The sequence below is a fragment of the Antechinus flavipes genome, chromosome 1, assembly GCF_016432865.1.
Source record: "Antechinus flavipes isolate AdamAnt ecotype Samford, QLD, Australia chromosome 1, AdamAnt_v2, whole genome shotgun sequence".
In the NCBI taxonomy this organism is placed as follows: domain Eukaryota; kingdom Metazoa; phylum Chordata; class Mammalia; order Dasyuromorphia; family Dasyuridae; genus Antechinus; species Antechinus flavipes.
In genome coordinates, this window is record NC_067398.1 from 15,878,002 (window position 1) to 15,901,678 (window position 23,677).

Below are 23,677 nucleotides of genomic sequence, written 5' to 3' on the forward strand. Positions count from 1 at the left end.
ACGTCTCATGCTTAATATATGAATACTTCATTTAAGAAAGAATAGCAAGGTACTGGTCATGGAGAGCATTGAATAACATCGCCAAACCAAAACAGACAATAAGCAACTAATTATTGATGTGATAATTATTACTAAATCAACTCTCAGTGATCTTTGTTAGGACAAAGATCAAAATTAATTCAAATCTAGAAAAATAAAAAGGATAAAAAGGTAGGCAATCCTGTTTAGCATTTAAAGCTCTATAGAATCTAGCTCCAATCTGTCTTTCCAGGCTGATTACATACTGCACTCCTTCACAAACTTTACATCCTGGCCAACCCAGACTGTTTGCTATTTCCCATACCATCTGTTTTCCCCATATTGCCTCTCAAAAGATCTTTTTTGATTCCCCCAAATGTTAGTCATCCTTCTTCCTCAAAAACTATGTATTTATTGTATGTGTCCTATATGTACTTTTCTGGGAACACACTCTATCCCCTTAGGAGACCATAAGTTCCATGAGGACAGAGACTCTCATGTTTGTATATGTATCCTTAGAACCTAATAGTGGTTGGTATCTAGCATGCACTTAATAAAGGTTTATTAAACAAATGCAATTAAAACAATTCAAATTAGTCTGTTTAAACAAGTTACTAATTCTGAAAATTGAATATGGATGGAATAAAACATCAATTTTAATTTTAATACTTACATATAGAAAGTTAATTGATGTAAACTAACTGTTACAAGGACAGCAAATAAGCTTAAATAGAATGAATGTCAAACAGATCTCCTGCTCAATTTGCCCCTTTTCCTTTTAGATATAGGACTACGTTGAACTGCCTCCCTAAGAGCCAGGTAGGGAAAGGATAGTGGCTCTATGTTCCATCTTGCCACGGGATTTGTGGCACTTGGCCAAATATGTCTCTTTGTGTCTTTTTATCCTAAGCTCAGGTAAATTAATATTGAGATAGAAGAGGATGGTATTAGGAGTAATGTGGATGATGGTAATGAAGCACCTGCGATGGATGCTATACTTGCTGAAGGAGAGTATTTCTCTCTACTAAATCAACTGCTCTTTACTAGTCAGCAATAAACACGAGGAGTCTTCTAATCTCTGCACCACTGAATCAATAAGATGGCTATAAAAATGTAGTATACTATTACATAATTTTAAAGCCTTTTCTCCTTTCTTTGGCATATACATATATTATTCTCACAAAGGTTTTATAGGTACATGGAACTGAAAAGTTTTTGCATGCACAAAAGTAATGCAACTAGGCTAAGAAGGGAAATAACCAACTGGAAAAAAAAAAACCCTTAGTGTTAAATATCTCTAATAAAAATCTAATCACCAAGATGTTGACAATTAACAGAAATATTTGAAATCAAAAGCCATTCCTTAAAAGATAAGTCAAAGAATATGAAAAGTTCTATAGAAGAAGAAATACAAACTATTAACAACCATATGAAAAAATAATTCACGTAACTAATTATGAGAGAAATATAAAATAACGTTTAGGTTTCACCTCGCAGATTGAAAAAGATGAAAAAGATGTGACTAATCAATGTTGGAAGATTTGCAGGAAGACTAGAACACCAATGAACTGTTTTTTTTTTCCCCCATGAAGTTGATTTATCTATTGAAACAAAGAAACTGTATCCTAGAGATGAAGAAAATATTAACTACGTGATTAGGTGACCAGACTCAGAAGAATAATCCCAAACAAAGAAACTGTATCCTAGAGATGAAGAAAATATTAACTACGTGATTAGGTGACCAGACTCAGAAGAATAATCCCTTAATGGTGAAGCTCAAAACCCTTTTGAAGATATAGAGGTAAAAAGGAAAAAAAAAAACTGAATGAACACAGCTATTTAGAGCAAATAAGTCTTTGGTATGCATGATTTTTAAAAGGGCAGAATTTCAAAATGCCCAAGTATCAAGAAAGATTGCTAGTGCAGCAAAAAGTTCCCAGACTTCCTGCAAAAAATAATTTCTACTTGGAGCAAACTTTTAACATAGACTGGATTATTTTATCAAAGAATGCAATTGTGAATCTACCTCTTAGTAAAGGGGGAAATAATGAACTGTTTTTTGACTTAATATAATCCTTCTAGGAAGCAATTTGGAATCATAAAAACAAAGTGTCCAATATGACTAATATGACAGAGATTCCACTGCTTAGGCTTAAGTCCCAAAATCATTGATGCAGGCCCCAAAAACACTAAAATTTAAAAGAGGAAAAGCACTTTTTATAATAGCATGAAATTGGAGGGGATGTAAATTCCCATTACCTGAGGAATGGGTAAATGGGTAAACAACTTGTGATATATGAATAAAATAGAATGTCATTGCACTGTGAGAAACGATGACCACGATAAATAGAGAAGACCACAGAGAGAATTCTATATTATGCCAAGTGAAGTAAATAGAACTGAGAAAACAACATGTACAAAGATAAGAACAATTTAAACAGAAAGAACAATATATCAAAAATGGAATGATGCAAAAACTATAATAACCAAAATTGGCCCCCAATAAAGAGATATAAGAAGGGATCTCTCATTGCTTCTTCATAGGTGAGGATGGGAGATGGGAAACCATACATGTCAACCACTACATCAACCACTACATAGCAAGTCAAGCCTTTTAACTGTTAGTGTTTTGCTAATGTGGTTTTTTTCCTTTTTAAAAATTCCTTCTTATGGTAGAGCTAATATGGCAGTGTAAAGGCGGGGACTGGCCTTAGCTCTCCCCCAAACCTCTCCAAATACTTTTAAATAATAACTCTGAACAAATTTTAGAGTATCAGAACCCACAAGAAGATGGAGCGGAACAATTTTCCAGCCCAAGGCAACTTGGAAGATTGGTAGGAAAAGTCTATTGTACTAGGGAGAGAAGAAGGTACAGTCCCAGGAGCCAGCACAGCCCCAGCAAAGCAGGAGTGGAGAACCCTGGACACCAGTGGCGGCAGCATAGTTCCCAGACCTCCAAGCCCACAGAGGTCAAGACTTGGAAGTCTTTTAGGAAACGTTTGTCATGCTAGGGTGTGAGGGGAGCTTCAGTAAAGTAGGAGTGGGCCTTGGGAGCCACTGAATCAACCCTGGTGGCAATAGCAACGGCAATGGCAATGGCTTTCAGAGGTAAGGGAGTTCAGCAGCTGGTCAGAAGGAGGTCTCTTTACTAGCATTAAACTCAGGGCCACAGTGGAGCAGAGTTCCTTCTCACAACTCCAAGGTAGAAAAGAGGGTCATTCACAGACCAAAGCATAGGCCCAAAGAGCAGCAAACACTTCTCCTTGGACCATATCACCTTGGAAGAACTGAAAATTTATAGCTCCCTAGAATGATCTCTGAAAACAGCTGCATAAACTCCCTGAAGCTTGGGATATTGCACTATCTGTTTCTATACTAGAAACGGGGGCCTATTTTATTTTTCCATAGTATTTTATTTTTCCAAATCCATGAAAAATAGTTTTCAACATTAACCTTTACCAAATCTTGTGTTCCAACTTTTTCTCCTTCCCTTTCCCTACCCCCTCCTTCAAACAGCAAGCAATCCAATACAGGTTAAACATTTGCAATTCTTCTCAATATATTTCCATATTCGTCATCAAGCACAAGAAAAATCAGATCAAAATGGAAAAAAAAACAATAAAAAAGCAAGCAAACACTAAAAAAGTGAACATATTATGCAGAACTCTACTTTAGCAATTAAAAGTCTAATAACAGGCTGGGAAAATGAGCAAACAAACAAGAAAAGATTCTGACCACAGAATCTGACCACAAGAAAATTATTACAGCAAAAATAAATAAATAAATAAATAAATAAGATCAAAACACACAATCATAAGAAGATAACAAAGTTGAAGCTCCTACATCGAAAGCTTCCAAGAAAACTATGAACTGATCTCAGGCTATGGAAGAGCTCAAAAAGAATTTTGAAAATAAAGTAATAGAGGTAGAGAAACATTGGGAAAAGAAATGAGATTGATGCAAAAGAAAATACAAAAAGCTAATGAGGAGAAGAATGCCCTAAATAAAGCAAAGATGGTCAAATGGAAAAGGAGGTACAAAAAATCAGTGAGGAAAATAATTTATTAAAAATAAGATTTGAACAAATGGAAGTTAATGACTTTATAAGAAATCAAACAACAAAATAAAACCAATAGAATGAAAAAAACAGAAAACAATGTGTAGTATCTCATCGGAAAAAAACTTAGCTGGAAAATAGATTCAGAGAGATAATTTAAAAATTATTGTTTACCTGAAGACCATGTTTAAGAAAAAGAGCCTAGACATCATTTTTCAAGAAATTATCAAGGAAAACTATCCTGATATTCTAGAAACAGAGAGTAAAAGAGAAATTGAAAGCATCAACTTATTAGTTCTCTTATTTTAGGAGATATAGTTATATCTCCTGAAAGAGATATCAAGATGAAAACTCCCAAGAATATTATAGCCACAATCTGGAACTTCCAGTTCTGCAAGCATCCAGAACTAAATAATTCAAGTATTGTGGAGTCACAGTCAGGATAACATGAGATTTAGCAGTTTCTGCGTTACAGGATTGAAGGGCTTGGAATATAATATTTCTAAGGGTAAAGGAATTAGGATTACAGTCAAGAATCATCTACCTCAGTAAAACTGAGTAAAATCCCTTAAGGAAAAAGGTAGACAGTCCATGAAATGGATAACTTTCAAGTATTCTTGATGAAAGACCAGACTGAATAGACTTTCAAATATAGGTCTCAAAAGCATAAGAGGGTAATCAAGAAAGGGAAATCATAAGAGACTTAATAAGGCTAATCTATTTATATTCCTATAATTCATAAGAACTTTCTCATTTCTATTATTAGTTGGAAGGAAGCTATATAGACAAAGGGCACAGGTATGAGTATAAAGAGATAATATCTGAAAAAATGAAATTTATGGATGAGAGAAAAATGTACTAGGAGAAAGGGAAAGGGAAGGTAGAATGGGATAAATTCTCTCACCAAAAAAAAAAAAAAAAGAAGCAAGAAAAAGCTTTTAGAATGGAGGGAAAAGGAGAGAAGGGAGGGAGAATAAATGAACCTCACTCTCATCAGAACTGGCTCAAAGAGGGAATAACACACACACTTAATATGGATATAGAAATCTATATTTCCCTGCAGGAAAGTAGAAGGGGAAGAGGATACAAGAAAGGGAGTAAAGTGACACAAGAAAGGGTATATTGAGGAAGAGGATGGTCAGAAGCAAAGCACATTTGAGAAGAGACAGGGTGAAATGAGAGAGAAAAATAGGGGGAAAAAATGGACAGAGGGAAACAATAACTATCCAAAAACTTTTTGAAGCAAGTTTCTTTGATAAAGGCCTCATTTCTCAAATATATAGACAACCGAGTCAAATTTATAAAACTAAGACCCACTCTCCAATTGATAAATGATGAAGTTTTCCAATGAAGTTATTAAAACTAGCTATAGACATATGAAAAAGAAATACTCTTAACTCTTACTGATTGGCGAAGTTCAAATTTTAAAAATTCTGAGTTAATACCTTTTACTTAATTAATTACTTTAATTAATTTTACTTATGTGCTAGAAAACTAAAAATGACAACTATTGGGAAGAAATGTGGGAAAATGAGACATCAATGCATTGTTGGTAGAATTGTGATCTGATTTAACTATTCTGTAGAGCAATTTGTAATTATGCCCAAAGAGTTATAAAATCATGCATACCCTTTGGCCTAACAAGACCACTACTAAGCCTGTATCCCAAAAAATTAAAAAGAAAGGAAAAGGACCTACCTATATGTACAAAAATATTGATAAAAGCTTTTTTCTTACTGCAAAGAATTGGAAATTGAGGGGATACCCATCAATTGAGGAATGGCTGAATAAACTGTGACATGTGACTATCATGAAATACTACTTTTCTGATGAATATCTTTTCAATAATGAACAGGATGCTCTCAGAAAAACTTGTCAAAGTCCTTCATAAGCTCAAGCAATACGAATGCACTGTGTACAAAGTAATAGCAATGTTGTGGGATGAGTTAAATGTGAATGACTTTGCTATTCTCAACAATACAATGATCCAAGACTACTCTGAAGGATTTATGTTGAAAAATGCTATCCACACCCAGAGAAAGAACTGATTTTGTCTGAATACAGATTAAAGCATATTTTTTACTTTATTTTTCTTGAGATTCTTTTGAGAGGTGGAATCTACATTTTCTATCACAACATGACTTTTATGGAAATGTTTTACATAACTTCACATGTGCCTTCTCAGTGGGGAGAGAAGAGAGGAGGAAGGAAGGAAGAGAATTTGGAACTCAAAGTTTTAAAAACAAATATAAAATCTTATTCTACATATAACTCGGGGGGGGGAATAAAATATTGAATATCAAAAAACAATTTTTTCTTATATGGGATGGCTCTCTAGGACAAGGAAAGGAAGAGATACAATGGAAAATTTAGGTAATATTAAAACAAACAAGTTATTTTTAAAAATTTGTAAAGTAACTATATGCATATGTAATTATTGATATCCATTAGATTATTTATTTGGTAAGAATTAATTCTTTGACAGTGTCCAACCAATTAGTATTTCCCCCCTTTCAAATATACTGAGATATGTTCCCAAGCATAGCCTCTGAACTAGGTTGTCTCCAGCATAGACATCATCTGAGCATCTTCATCTAATATGGATGTTCTTCCCATCTTTGCTTTCTCTGGGGCCGTTCTAGTCCCTCATGCTGAAGAAAGGATGGCGATATTAGAGGCCATATGTGTTGCTGATTCCATTATCACTAAAAAGGGAAAGTGGTTCAATGACTGTTAAACAGTTTCTCAATTGTTAAGCTATTTGTGGGGCTGTATTTTAGGCAGAGAGTAGAGACAAACAATGAATTGAGTCCAGAAAGTGAGTAGGAAAAACAGCACAGGAGAGATTGCATGAGGGAAGTATCATAGCATATTTTTAATGTCAGGTGATGCTCCATGGATGCCCATCAAGAAATCCCACAATTCAAAAAAAAATCAAAGTAGGTAGATGACCCAAAGGACAACAGAGAAGCAGACATAGTCAGCCTACGTAGGCAGCAGTTTAAAACCAACAATGAACTGTGGACAAGAAGTGCAAAATATTTCATTGAGAAGATCTGGGATCAAAGGAGGAGGGACTCAAGCACGCAGACAATGAGGGGTGAGAGCAACAGTGTCAGCATTTTAATGGCATTCATTCTCAGGGGGTCAAAGTTCTAGTAGAAGATGTATAGGATGCTAACGGGACCCTTCAAAGAGAGTTTGGGGCCATGAGTTAACACCAGAGGAGAAGGTGTAGATAACCTGAATCATTGTTTAATTTGAGGTTAGGTCTACAAGAAGAAGGGTTGGATGGAAGCCAAATTACACCACTTAAGCATAGGTTTTAGCTCTGGCTCTATGTCTTGGAAGAAGGTGAAATAGGATACGCTCTTTTGTTACTTAAGAAAAAAATGAAAGTTTTCCTGCTATTTTTATATCTCAAAAGCAACTTGAAATGCTTTTTTTTTTTTAATTCACCCAATCTTCTTTTTCTGTAAAGGGCTGAAACTCTTGAGTTAATGCACTAAGGTCGGACAACCGAGCACTTAAGGCTAATTACCAATTGGACAATACTCTATAAGCATATGCTTGGAAAATGGCCCTTCCCACTATCCTGTGCTGGCTCGATAATTGGTGTGTACAGAGAATTGTAGGAGAGACTAGGGGGTGGAATAAGATTAGCCAGGATCACTTCTGGACGGGAGACGAAGAGGAGAGGTCGTGGAGATTCTGCATCCATCCAATTCACTTCTACCTCTAAAGACCAAGAATAAACAGCAAGAATTTTTGCTTATCCTGACTCCGGCTGATATCCCCAAGGTATCCAGGGTGCTAATTCGGTCTTCACATTTTTCTTTTCACTTTATCTATTTAAAGCACCAATTATCTACCATGGACTAAAAGTGTTAAATTTAAATAGAAGTATATTCTATATTGACTTAAAAATCACAAATTAACATTATCTATGTTATACTATGTTTTTGTTAAACATTTTAATTGGGCTGAACTCGAGTTTTGCTGCATGAGGAAATGGTATGGTACTTTCAATGATCCCAAGCTGATCCCAAGTACAGGAAACCATATTTTTAACATCAAGTGAAGTTCCCTGAATCAGCCTATCAAGAAACCTAACAATCTGAAAAAAATCAGTGTAGGCAGTGGATTTGACAGCTCTGTTCTAAACCAAGGGTTCTCTTTCCCTTTTTTATGTTATAAAGTCTGGTGAAGCCTTAAGGGTCCTTCCTCAGAATATCTTTAAATCTATCAAACACATCAGATTCCAAGGAAAACCAACTATACTGAAATATAATTATTAAATATATTTTTTTAAATCCATGAGCCCAGTTTACTATATGATAAAATCCAAACTTTTTAGCTTAGTTTTCAAGGCTCTTTATAAGAATATTCACTCAAATCAGTGATGTGGAACTCAGATAGAAATGAAGTAAATGTACATAAGAACTCTTGTGAGCTGAATCCTGACATAGTAAAACATGCCTACATTCTATCATATTTTTATTTCTTTGTTTAATATTCCCCAAATATCATTTTAATCTAACTGGGGCACTCAGGAGCATTGTTGCTGCAATGAACCTATCTGATTTCCAAGCTCTAGAACAAGACCATCTTAAACTTTTTTCCACTTATAGCCCCTTTTCACCCAAGAAATTTTTACATGACCCCAGGGATAAAGGTATATAAAATAGATACAAAAATCAAATATTTGTTGACCACAAATTATAATTTCACAATCCCCACACTAAGTTAACTAAGACCCCATCTAGGGTCGCAATCCATAGTTTAAAAAGCTGGACTTCTTTTTTGACCATTGTTCTATACTGCCCTAAATCAAACCTAGAAATTGGTATTTATTTAGCTGTCAGATATAACCTTTCCTAATGTAGGTAGTCCCCTTCAATAGCCATATATGCCTTCCCATTCTGTTTGAGTCTATGTTCTCAAAAAGATCTCACAGACTACACATCCAACAAACTGGAAGCTTTTCTCTAGGTCTTTTGGCAGTTCATGGCTAACAGTGCAAAAATCAATGATCCAATTTTTATCTCTCACTATACAGCAGAACTGCATCCTCTTCTGACTATACTTTTCCACCAAATGAGAATTATTCACACGTACTTGCTTTCACTCTTAGTCCTTATTTTCCTTTCAATCACTGGTAACCTTGATTCCTCAGAAATTATGGGGTTTTATGCCCAAAGGGCTATCAAACTGAGCATACCCTTTGATCCAGCAGCGTCTTTACTGGGCTTATATGCCAAAGAGATCTTAAAGGTGGGAAAAGGACCTATGTGTGCAAAAATGTTTGTGACAGCCCTTTTGTAGTGACAGAAACTGGAAACTGAATGGATGCCCATCAGCTGGAGAATGGCTAAATAAGTTATGGTATGGTTATGGAATATTATTGTTCTATTGAAATGATCAGTAGGATTATTTCAGAGAGGCTGGAGAGACTTACATGAATTGATGCTAAGTGAAATGAGCAGAACATTATACATGGCGACAACAAAATTATGTGATGATCAATTCTGATGGACTTGATTCTTTTCAACAACGAAGCAGTTCAAGGCAATTCCAATAGACTTATGAAAAGAAAGAGAACCATGGAGACTGAATATGGATCAAAGCAGAGTATTTTCACAATTAGTGGTGGTTGTTTGCTTGCTTTTTTTCTTTCACCTTTTTGTTCTGATTTTGTGTGTGTGTGTGTGTGTGTGTGTGTGTGTGTGTGTGCAGCATGACGAATGCAGAAATATGTTTAGAAGAACTGAACACATTTAACCTATACTGGATTGCTTGATTTCTATGGGGGAGGTGAGAGAAAAAAATTGAAATACAAGATTTTGAAAAAGTGAATGTTGAAAACTATTTTGTATGTATTTGTAAAAATAAAAATCTATTACAAATAAACTTTTTTTAATGCCCACATGCCCATATCCAGAGTTTCTGCAGCATTACCCTAAGTGGCCATGCTAAAGAAGCTGAATAGGACCTATTACTGAACCCTGCTATGTCTCAGTTACAAGGGGAATAACTCTCATGAAATGCTAGATTCTCTGCTTCTTTTCTTTCTTTTTTTTAGGTTTTCTTTTTTCTTAAGGAAGAATTGCCTACAATCAAAATCAGTTTTTTCCCCAAAAACATCTATTCACATATAGTCTTCTGTTTAATAAAAAGTGTAGAAAAAAGTTAAATACATAATCTTAACAATGACATTATAAAGACACATATTTTAATGAATTAAAAAAAAAATCTCAATTTTTTTTCATTTAGTAAACATTTCTCAGCAAGTGTCTCTAAAAATACACTCAACAAACATTTGCACCATAATTTAAAGAAAACCCACCTAACCACACAATATTCTCACTTCACATAAATGAATAATTCTGGAACAAATGCTATATTTGCAACCAGCCTTTTCTTGTGTGTTAACATATAGTTAATCTTATTTTGGGCACTATCATATAATGATCAGAACTGAGTTCATAGCAACTCTGCTAATTACAAAAGCACCTATTGGAATGGGTTGTCCATGTCACTTTCAGGTGTGGGAGTTTAAAAAGAAAGACTATGGGCTTTAACTTTAATCACCTTGTTGATCATTCTGTTTGTCCTGATTTCTGTTGCTTATCAATTTTATCATCATTCATGTAATCACAACATAAGTAAGATCTGCTATAAATTTAAACATAAAGACCACATTAAAAAAATTTAACTTGCACACACAAAAGAATACAAAAAGAAGATCCTCGAACCCTAAATCTCCTTCTCACATTACTTTAAAAAAAATAACAAGGTGCTGAGGCAGATTCATTTATCTTGACTATACTTATTTAGAAAATGATTTTTTTCTCTTCTTTTTAATACTTTGTTAATTGTGAGAGTGGGGAAATAAAGAGAGGTAATAATGATGCCAGAATTTTTGTTAATGCAGAAGGCAGTTTGCAAGGAAGGCAATCTTGAAAGAAATCTACAGAATTTCATATATGGTTTTCTTAAATGGCTTAAAGGATAAACATTTGTACACAATCTGTATGGATTCCACCAAAAAAAGAGATTTATAATGCATTGGAGACCAAATGTATTCCCAGGAATTTGCTCAAATTCATCCTATTTGAAGGATACGTGTTTGTGAAGGCCGACACAGACTTTTGTAGGAGGAAAGTAAGAGTGTATACCGTATACCCTTGCCCACATCCAGAGTTTTTGCAGCATTCCCCTAAGTGGCCATACTAAAGAAGCTGAATAGGACCTATTATTGAACCCTATGTCTCCAGTTACAGGGGGAATGACTCTCATGAAATGCTAGTGGTATTAACCAAATTGTAGGGAATTCAAAATTGTAAAATAATTACCCAAATAGCGTCTATAATATAAAAACAGCATAGACGTTCTGATGGTGCACTGTTCTTTCTTCATCTCAGAACCTTATATCCATTATGCTAAATCTTAGTAGCAAGGATCCATACTAGGAGTGTCTACGAGTACACTGACAATGGGAAAGACTCCACATGTTGGCAGAAAAGAATTCTGATCCGCTCCTTCAGGAGAAAATTATAATGCTGTCTGAGAAATCCGATTTCCCTACCTGAGAATTCCATGTGCTGAGGACTTTGGAGAGATTAGTGGGGAATCAGGAGATCAGGATTCTCCTCCCTGTGCAGGGCCTGGAACCGGCAACTTACTCTTTCACTGCCTCAATTGTCTGCATCTGCAAAGTGGGGATAGCAGTATTTACCACCTACCTGCCACACAAGAATGATATCAGGGCTAACAAGTGTCTCTGAAGAGTCCATGCACAGGGACAAGTTATATAAACTAAGGCTTCTAACCCTCATGTCCTCAGCATAAGGAATGCCGGCAGTAGGGCATCCCTCCAACCACCAGGAACCAAAAGCAGTCTACAACTTAAGAAGGAAACTCGCCAGCGTGGGACATTTCAGCATCAAGGCTAAGTCACTGACTTCTCCCAAGCAGGAAAGTGGCTGAGGTAGGCCTAGAATACAGTTTTGTCACACTCCAAACTATCCAGTTACACCATGATGATGTTACAACACAACGCAACTAAGCAACTATCTATTTTAATATCCCAATTTCAAATGTTAAGAACTACTAGGGAGTAAATTTTTCCACATTTAATCTCAAATAAAGAACACTGCCTTCTATAATTAAGATATGCACATATTAAATTAAGTATGCCCTTAACTATGCTGGGATTTTATGTAAAAAATGCAAAATAAGTCTCCATCCTACTCTATAGATTTCACAAGTCTAAAGTTAAAAAAAAAAAAAAAAGCAATAACTACGTCTAATAAGCCATATAAAATTTTGTAAGATTTAACTCTGGTTTCCTATATTACAACACAAGGACAGTAAGTTATTTATTTATGTGATTGTTTGTTACAAAGTTACAGATTTTTAATGTAAAGATGAAACATAATAACAATGAAAAATGTGAAATGAAAACACATATGCAATACATCAATTGCTTTTAAAATCAAATTTACAACTTAACCACTACAGCCTTTACACTAAACAATTGAAATACTGAAATTATGTTTCTAAAGATTTTAGAATTAATTTGGTCATATCTAGTACCATTTTAGCAGGGATTTTTTTTTCATGTAAAATCTCAGTGATTAGAAATTAAAATTTTAAAAATTCATCAGAAATTATCGTGAATTATCTAACATATATGGCAAGCTTAATAGAAATACAGAAAAAAATCAGACCTCAGATCACAACGAAGTCTAATTTTATACCAAATAAATCATCCATTCATTTTGGATTACAGAATTCTTCCAGGGAACCTCAATAGTAATTAGTAGTTGATTACATCTAATAATAAAAGAGTATTTCTTTAGGATATTTCACTGATTACTCTGCTAGAGTGGAACTCTTTTAGAAGAAGCACATACCAATAAAAACCAAGAAATGAAGAAGGATCATAAAAACTTTTTCAAAACAAAATTAAAATTATATTCTTGGCTGAATTAATAGTTAATAGTTAACTAATGTTTAACATTATTAATCTGACATTTTATTTTCTATTTCCAAATTATATTCCACATACTTGCACAAAATGTCAGTTTTGTTTAAATATCTCTAATAATTACAAAAGTTGTCTTCATGTAATTGCCATAATCCACTTGATTTTCTCAGCTCAGCTAAATTGTTTCTCAGTATTTTATTGCATCTTTTGGTGGGAGGGAACAAAAGAATGATCTCATAGGAGCACACAATTTTAATTTAATATGTCTGATTATATTGCTATGCAGTGAACAAGCTGCATCTCACAAGAGATGAAAAATAACAGCAAAAAATAGCAGACTATAAGTTGACATCTCCTGGCACACAGAGAATGGCACATCAGACTACCTTAGCTGGCAGATGCCTCTCACTACTATTTGGCTGCTGAGGCTTCAGTATTCCTGCTGTATATCCTATTACTGTGCACATTCACCAATCAGGGAAATGGAACATTTTGATCCTAACTTCTAATTATTTCATCTTATTCCAATGGATAATTTTCTCTAAAATATTGCTTCCATGAAATTATAACTGTGTCACTTTTCTCAGTACAGCAGAACTCACTGGAAACAAAATGAACGTGTACTTTTTGGCTTTTTTGCTATGAATTCAGTTCTGATCATGATATGACAGTGCCCAAAATAAGATTAACTAGTATGTTAAATATATTTCTACCATGTTTAACATATATTGGACTACTTGCCATCTAGGGAAGAGTATGGGGGGAGGGGGAGATATTGGAACACAAGGTTTTGCAAGGGCTAATGTTGAAGAATTGTCCATGCATATGTTTTGAAAAATAAAAAGCTTTAATAAAAAAAAAACTATATGTTAAAACACAAGAAAAGGCTGATTACAAATGTAGCATTTGTTCCAGAATTATTCATTATATGAGGTCAGAACATTGTCTGTGTGGCAGCCCTGTTTGTAGTGGCTAGAAGCTGGAAAATGAAAGGATGTCCATCAATTGGAAAATGGTTGAGTAAATTGTGGTATATGAACGTTATGGAATATTATTGTTCTGTAAGGAACGACCAGCAGGATGAATACAGAGAGGACTGGCGAGACTTACATGAACTGATGCTGAGTGAAATGAGCAGAACCAGGAGATCATTATATACCTCAACAACGATACTGTTTGAGGATGTATTCTGATGGAAGTGGACTTCTTTGATAAAGAGAGCCTTAATTGATCAAAGATGGACAGAAGCAGCTACACCCAGAGAAAGAACACTGGAAATGAATATAAACTGCTTGCATTTATGTTTTTCCTCCCGGGTTATTTATACCTTCTGAATTCAATTCTCCCTGTGCAACAAGAAAACTGTTTGGTTCTGCACACATATATTGTATCTAGGATATACTGCAACCCATTCAACATGTAAAGGACTCTTGCCATCTGGGGGAAAGGGGTGGAGGGAGGGAGGGGAAAAATCAGAACAGAAATGAATGCAAGGGATAATGCTGTAAAAAATTACCCTGGCATGCGTTCTATCAATAAAAAATTATTTAAAAAATAAATAAATAAATAAATAAATAAGAACAATGTCTGGTTAAAGCAAATGCAAGATTAGGAAAAAGGAAGAAAAAATGCTGTGATGTTGTGATAAAGTATTTGGGATAAAGTGGCAAACATCCATCTGCCCTCAAAGAGTTCACACATTGGTGGGGAACACAAAACATAAATGACTGGGAACAAATAAGATCAAGACAAGAAAAATTAAAGGACATCTTAGAAGTAAGGCACTGACTATAAAGAAGACTAAGAAAGGTTTCTTATAAAGGGTGAGATGTTGAAGGAAGTCAAAGAGATGGCAATGAAAAAAAGAACTTCAGAAATGGAGGACATCCAGAGAAAATATCCAGAAGTCAGGTCTAGCAGTAGTGATCCATAACTGCGGCTGTAGGCAGGGAAAAGTGAGCACGTGCCTAGGGAGTGTGGTACTAGTAGCATAAGGAACAAGATAATGTTCAGGACAGAGTGGCTGGGGGGGCCCAACCATGGCTTGGCAAGAGGAATGAGTCCCTGAGATTAAGTCCCTGGACAGAATTCAGAAAATAACAGTAAGACTTGAAACCTAGGGCAACACTACCCACAACTCAGGTTTAAAATCTAATTATAATGACAAGCTACAAAAAATAAAATAAAACAAAATAAAAATGATTAAGCGAAGAAAAAATAATAAAACTATAGACAGCTACCAACCTGAGTTCATATTTAAAGGAATTCAGTGAGGTTAAAAAAAAGGCACTCCTACTACCCCAAAGAGTAACACCATATGGTCACAAGTTTCAGAAAAGTTCTTGAAAGATCTTAAATTAAAAAATAAAATAAGAAACAATGAGGAAAAATTAAGAAAAAAAATGTAATCCAAGAAAATTATGAAAAGAAAGTTAACTGGGGAAAAAAAAGATAGAAAATCTTACGAAAGAAACTAACTCCTTGAAAATTGGACTTCAGCAAGGGGAACTGATTGACATTATAAGACACCAAGAAATAATGATACTAGAAAAAATAGACTAGAAAAAATAGAAGAGAATCTGAAATATTTCATCAGAAAAACAACTGATCTGGAGAACAGATAGAGAAGAGACAACATAGGAACTGTCAGACTTACCTGAAAGTTATAATTAAAAAAAAAAAAAAAGAATCTGGACTGTATTACTAGAAATTATTAAGGAAAATTACACAAATTCTACAATAAATGGGTAAAGCAAAAGTAAAAAAAAATCTACTTTTCACCAACTGAGAGAGATCACAAAAAGAAAACTTACAGAAATGTCATAGTCAAGTTTCAATACTCCCAGGTTAAGAAAATATAGCAAATAACAAGAAAAAAAAATTAAATAGTGCATAAATACAGTCAAAATTTCTCAAAACCTAGTAGTTTCTATTTTAAAAGACCATAGGTCTCGAAACATTATATTTCAAAGAACAAAAGAGCTGAGGTTGTGTGCAAGAATAGCTTACCCAGCTATTGTTAGATAAATCTGCAATTAAGTTGCGTATAATCCTCAATGAAAAAAAATGGATAATTGATGACCTGAAAAACTTTTAGGTATTTATAACAAAAAGACCAGAATTCAATGGAAAAGTCAACATAAAAGATACAGAAGACATATAAGGAATACAAAAAGACTAGTTTAAGGCACTCATTAAAGTCAAATTGTCTACTTGTTATATTTGTGAAAATATTATTGGTATTCTTAAAACTATAGTCATTAAGTTGTACACAATAGGTGATTTTAAAAAACAAAACTGGGTAGGAAAAGATAAACAGGAGAAATTATGTTATTAAAATGGGGTATGAGAGGAAAGAACTATAAGAGATGAAGCAGATGAGGATAGATGGTAATATTGAGAGCTTACTTTCTCTCATCTGGGTTGAAGAGGACATAGGAAAGGATATAAAAAGTCTTTTGAACATGGAGAAAGATGAGAAAACTGGGGAACAAGGTGGGGGAGAACTTTTAAAGGGATCTATACTGGGTTAGGGCTACCTGATCTATACTGGGATTTAGGAGAGTAGGAAACAGAATGGGAGAGGGCCTTTTGAAGGAGCATCTGGATTGGGAGTGAAATTGCAGGGGAGAAGGTAAGGAAAGATTCTTGAAGGATTGAGTGGGATGGGGAATGGGAAGGTAGAGGGAAAAAATAAGGTAACGATATAGGATAAAAAGAGATGATAAGAAAGGAAATAATAATAAAAAATAAGATGAAGGGGAATTTATAAATAGTAATTATAACCGACTATGAATGGGATTTTTACAACAACTCTCTGTGGTAGTAAATAACTGGAAACTGCAGAGATTCCCATCCTTTGGGGATATAATTGTGATGAAATATTACTGTGCTATAAAAAAATTATGAACTCAATAATCTTAGAAAGACACAAAAAGAAATAGAAAGGCAAGAAATGGTGAACAGAGAAGTGAATAGAACCAAGAGAACACTGTATATAGTAACAGTAATATCGTTTTAAGAATAACTGAGCAAAACAGTCATTTTTATTACAAATACACAAATAAAAATAAAAGACATATGAAGAAAGATACTATTTGTATCCAGAAAAGAACTATAAATAGAAAAAAGCATATATACTTATTTGTATCCAAAAGGAGCAATCTCTGGCAAGGGTGGAGTGGAAGGAAGAAAAACAGAAATTTACCCTATAACTTTATTATATATTTAAAAGGAATACCAAGTTGTGCATAACAGTTTACAGCTTCATGCGCATTTTTAAAATTATACTATGTTATGGAAATGCTTGTTTTATTACATAAATTATTATTATAATTATTTACAAAATGCTCAAATTAGGGAAATGGAACAGCAAAGAGGCTAATGTCACTGAATCCTAGAGAATGTGGAAGACAGAAAGGAGTAAGAAGGGGCAGGGTGATGAAAGTATGTTCCTGGAGGACATAGGGAGTCCTTGGAAGGCTCAGAAGCCATGTTTGAAGAGGGCAAACTCTCTTATGACTTATCCGGATAAAAACCACTGAATGTGAATCTGACAAGACTATCTTTCATCTAAGAACCTTTCTTGCTAAGCAAGAAGTTCTGATCACCAATGTGTATATATATATGTATGTATGTATGTATATGTATATGTATACACACACACACACACACACACACACACACACATATATATATATCACTAAATGAAGAGTAGAAGATAATCGATTGTAGCATTATCTAACTAGGAGAGAATTAGAAGGTGTGGCCATTTTCTATCAGTGGATTCAGTACACACCCCAACAATATCACAAATTTCTATAAATATAAAACCCGTTTCTTCAGGGTAGTTTTGTTTAATCTACTCAGATAATTGCTTGAAACTCAACATATATGAATCATACAGATATGTAAACAATCAACTTTCAATATTTTATCAGATGTATAAAAAGATTTCCTTCACTTCCAATACTTCAACAGCATATAGAGGTTACCTTAGATTTCCCACAATAATGGCATTGAAGCCCAAGGCATGGTGGGAGGCTCTATATAATTTATTAGGACAAGCCCTCCCAATGCAAATAGGTTTACAGTGAGAAGGTTGTCCACAAGATCATTAATTTTTCTGGTCAGATTAATTCATGAAACAATTTATAAAAGTGTTCACTAGAAGCTCATTTCTTTCACTAACTGGGCATGTAACTCTGAGTTCATCACTCTCCATTTCCTGACCTCAGTTTTCTACTCTATAAAATCTGGCAAGAGAACCTTTACTTCTTTACTTCTAACATTATAGGAACCTATCCACATTTTAACAAATTTTTTCCTGAATAAATGAAATTAATGTTTTCAGAAAGTATTAGTTCCCTTTTAAATTCTGAAAACTTAGTTTGTATACTTAGGAGAAATGTGTAATTTTTAGAATTACAAACTCTGAATTCACAAACAAATTTTTATTTATTTCAGAAAACAGAACAGAGATTCAGAGCTAGAAGGAAACTCAGAAGTCATCTGGTCCAATCCAATTATTTTTCAGATGAGGAATGAGAGGAATATAAAAGATAAAAATTAATTGCCTAAAGTTATATAAGTAGTAAGAGGGAGAGCTGAGATTTAAACCCAAAGCTTCTGACTCTGAATCAACTGATCTCTCCATTGCATCATGTTGCTCTTTAGGGAGATACCATAGATTTTTTCTGACTTTCATTTATTTACTTGAGGACTATTGAATAATCAGTATACACAAGGTACTTTGTCAGAGACACAAAGATGCATAAAATCCACAACATAACTGAGAGCAGAGGGAAAACATTAACCCAGGAACCAGAATTATTAATGGGAAAAACAAAATGTTAGATTATCTGAAGAGGTGGGAAATCATTGCAATGGAATCATGGGACCAAAGGCCAAAGAGATCTAGGTTGATCCACTTATTTAACTAAAGAGCACAATGATGAAAGGAAGACAAGACGATGTGTTTGACAGAAATAAAGTAGCTCTCAACTATAAAAGAAAAGTCAGTGTACACTACATCATCTCATCTACCAGGTTTCAATGTTTAAAAACTACAGGAGGATTTCACAAGAATCCATTATGTATTAACCAATCAATAAATCAATTTTTATTAAGGATCTACCATGTACTTAACACCTACTATGAGAGTGTTCCAGGGACAGGGGACAGCCCCGAGAAAAGGCCCAGAATTGAGAGATGGAGTTTCTTGTTTGTGGAACCACCATGAGGTCCTGTCACTAGATCTATGTGAGAGGACTCTGGTTCTGAGTCGAGGGGGCACTGGAGGTACTGCAGTGTCCTGGACTGGGGGAGAGGGGGAAGTGATGTGAGACACGATCAGATCCACATTTGAGAAATAGAACCCCCTTACTGGCTGAAAGGCGAGCAGGAGGAGGCAGGTGGAGGCAGCAGGCAGGGAGAAGATGGGGAGGCACATGGAGAGCTGATCACAGAACAGGCCAGAGAATGGATGTGGAAGGTCAGAGAGGGAGTAGTCGAGGATGCTGAGCCGAGGAGCTGGGAGGAAGGTGGCCCCTTCCATGAGAAGAAGGTAGGAGCAGGCAGGGTGTTGAGAAAGACCACAAGCTCTGTTTCAGAGAGAGCCTCAGATGTCTTGGTCTTCTGTGTGAAAGGCAGTTGGAGATGGGAGACTAGAGGTAAGCAGAGAACCTGGGGCAGGACAGCAGGATCTGGGAACCACCAGCCGAGACAGCAATTAATCTCATGAGGAATGTGGAAGAAAAAGAGGACTCAGGACCGGAGCCTGAGGGACACTGCTAGGTAGAGTCAGAGATCTGCAGGAGATTCATCCAAGGGGACTAAGAGGGAGCAGTCAGAGAAATAGGAGGAGAACCAGGAGAAGGCATAAAGTCTCAAAAACCCAGAGAGAAAAGGTATCAATAGTGTCAAAGGTTAGCAAGAGTCACTGAAAATGAGGACTGAGTCTGAAGGCAACCGGATTGGCAACTAAGAGTCACTGGTAAATGGGGGAAGGTGGATGTATAAGGAGTAAGAAGAGAAAAAGTACAGGGACCTGTTGTAGATGGCCTTTGCAAAAAGTTTATCCAAATGGGGAAAGAGAGATAAAGGATGTTCGGTGCAATAAAAACGCTGGAAGAATTACTTAATATAACAAAGCATCTAATAATCATAAAGTTAGCTAGTAATTCATATAGGCAATAAAAGTTTACCAGTGACATATAAAAATAAATTTAAAGTTTATTGCACATATTTAACTAAATTTATATTAGGGATATACTATTTAATAAATATATTTCTCTCTCAATTTCTAGGAATACATTTCTAAAACACTTACCTCGCCGTGGTTGAAAAAGAAGCACAATACTGTAACTAGGCCTCCTAGTCGACTCCCACTGTAAAAAGAAGATGAGTATATCAATGCAATTCAAGTACAAAATGAATTTTATTACAACAAAATCTTTAGGCAACAAAAAGATTTCCTCACCTATTTAAGACAGAATTTAATAAAGCACAATTTGAATTCAACAAAAAAATTTCATGAAATTCCCAACATAAATTGAATACCTGCAGTTCATATTAGAATATTACCACTATTGTCTCAACTTAAAAAAAAGTTTTCCATACTAAAAAATGTACAATACTAAAAAGAACTCAAACAAATCAACAAGGTATCAACAAGAAATGCTTGTCTTCTTTTCAATATAAACACATTGATTATTTATTTTTTAAGAAAAAGTCTCAGAGTCCTTTAGCTTTCCCAGTTTTTAAGAAATTAATGGGGGAAAAATAAAATCACAGGCTAAGAAACTACAAAGCAGGGATTTTTTCTTTAGCCCTACCTTTACAGCACTCTCAGTGAATTCAAAGAAATGCTCCACTTCCTTAAGTCTTACCCTGAGAACTCAATTCTCTCCTTATTTACAATATCCAGCTCCCTTCAGGTCCAATCTGAAATAATCCCATTTCATTCCCACCTGGACAGAGTCACTAAACAGCTCCTGGCCCAGATTTTATTAAGCTGTTTAATACTACCCAACCTGTGTGATTCTCTGAAACAGGTGGCAAGCTGACAGGAAAGTGGTCCTCTTGCCCACCTACCCTAAGGTGGGCTTCTCTCTCTAAGTAAGAATTCTCTCCTGCATTTGAATACAGATTTGGCTTTTATAAATAACAAGAGGCTGGGAAAGAATCCTTTTAGGGAGATATATGCATTATGAGTCTTTTAATTCAGCTCAAAGGAAATCTTGCTTTGATTAAAATCATTTTAATAATTTTAATGATAATAAAAGCAAAGCAAGATTTTTGATTTAAATGATTTTGACATATATTTTTTATTATACCTAGTAAGATACATGAGTGAGTATATTCAGATACACTGTTCAGATACAGTAGTATCTGAAAAAAGGCAAAACTTCTATAAAATTCCTCCACAATATGTGCACCAACTGTCAGTAAAAAATCTATTTTTTGTCTCACATTTCTTAAAAAAAAAAAAAAAAAGTTTCCAGGTTTGAACATACTCCCCATCAACTCTAAGAGAAGTTGGCTTTTATTTACTGCATTTATTCACATGACCTGTTAAACCACGTGCTCATTCATTTCCATGCTTCCAATTATGTCTTTGCTAATCTCAAACCTAAATTTTGAAAATATAAAGCTAAAAAATCACCAAGATTGTTCCAATTTTGTCATTGGAGGAGGTGATATATCCAGAGGAAGAGCTACCTTCTGCCTCTCCAGCACTTAGCCCTGTACCAGGCACCTAGTGGGCATATAATAAATGTATGTTGATCGACAAGAAAACCAGGAAGGGATGCCAAATATCTGAGCTCATCTGCTGTCATTCTGGCATCTGCATCAATCTTTGAAAATCTGGAGCACTCGATGACAAATGTCATTTCTCCACCTCCTGTGACAAGGCACTTAAAAAGCACCACTTTTTCACCAAGCAGGCAGGTGATCTTCAAACCCAAAGGTGATCAGAGGGGGGCTTCTTTGTTCATGAGACAGCATGTGCATGATCCAGTTGATTAAAAAAAAAACACACACAAATGTAAAGGGACCCAGGAAGCAAGAACAGCTGCAGCTTCTGAGGATGGTGTTCCTTTCTTTAGGATACCCTGCACCTTTGTAAAAGCCATAAATGGTCTTTAAATGATTAGTTTTTTGCTCATGTAAATGCATAAAACATCTCTGTATAAAACTTACTATTTCAGAGAAAGAATTCTAAATTTCAGACTATTTGTCTCTCTCTTTCCTTTCCATAAGGAAAGTTGATTCTTAAACCTAATTTATTTCTGCACTATTTCCTTAACACTAGGCCAGGTACCAAAAGGCCAAAACCAGACCCTGTCCTCAAAGAACTTAAAGCACATTGTTGTGAGGAAGAGGTATGTGTCTACACAGTGAGGAAATGATAACGGCTAAAGAGGGAACAGGAATACTGGATGTGAGAGACAATCTTATCAGCTCGTGGCATCCAGAAAGGGTGAACAGAATCGCGAGGAGCCGGGCTGAGAGCTTGAAGGACAACAAAGATTGTGTATCAAATGGGAAGAACGTTAAGTAGCCCAATCTGGTAGGAAAATGGAGTTCATGAAGGGGAGTAAAATGGTGAGCTGATATGGTGAGCTAAAAGGAGATGGTGTGGGCCTTGAATATCAGGTTAAGGAATTTGCATTTTTTTTTTAAATTTCAGAGGCAACAAGGAACATCAAGGGAGAAGCATTATCAAGTCAAAGGTAATTCAAATCAAAGCTATCATTTCTACCTCCCTGCAGGAGATTCCTATAAGATGCACTCTTCGCAAAAAAGCAATATGCTTTCAGACAATATGACTGACAAAGAAAAGAACCCCAGGATTTGCTTCATCATCTGTAAAATGAGGAGATTGGATTAAATGGCCTTTGAGGTACTTTCAATTCCACATCTATGAACCCATGAGCCTACGTAATTGCAAAAACTAGAAGCACTTTACATACCCAACAATAGAGAGTGGTTAAATCAAGTGGAGTCCATTACTGTAATGGAATACTTTAATGCAATTAAGATGGACATGAGGCAAGGAAATCTAAAAAGATCTTTATGAAATAATTTGGAATAAAAATTACAGAAGAATGGAATACACATTTATATATACATACGAATGGACAGGATGAAAAAAATCCAGATGAGGTTTTAAGGAAACTGAGAAGATATTTCACTGCTATATGTGCCTTAATTTTATTAAATCAGATTAAAATAGCTATTAAATAAATATAATTTTGTGTTCATGTTAAATTTCTAATAAAACATTTAATTTAGAAATAACCAGTGAGTCAAACAAATTTTTCTCAGTTGTTACTTCCAAAGAATACTGATGACTTCAGCTGAAAGGGAGTCATTAAGGAGACATTTTGCTCTATCAATTTTTTTTAACACAAAAACAGTAAGATCAATGGCACTCTGTATTCTTTGCATCTTTGAATTTACTTTAATTATGAATATGAGGCTTACTATACCTCTTTTTTGCAAAAGCCTACCTGGTTTCTTCTTTCAAAATTCTCATAAATATTTTAGAGATAGTAAAGTTAGAAGTTACTGATATTCTTTTGTTCAACTTTTTTGGTAGTAAG

General features: G+C 34.9%; 1 protein-coding gene across 1 annotated transcript in view; it reads right to left on the reverse strand.

Annotated features, from left to right (window-relative positions):
• DPY19L1 (dpy-19 like C-mannosyltransferase 1) overlaps positions 1-23,677 on the reverse strand; it is a 109,109-nt gene that overhangs the window by 44,276 nt on the left and 41,156 nt on the right. The window contains exon 7 of the mRNA XM_051979435.1: positions 20,398-20,455. Within this exon, the coding sequence (XP_051835395.1) occupies positions 20,398-20,455 (58 nt within the window). The remainder of the gene's footprint in view (positions 1-20,397; positions 20,456-23,677) is intronic.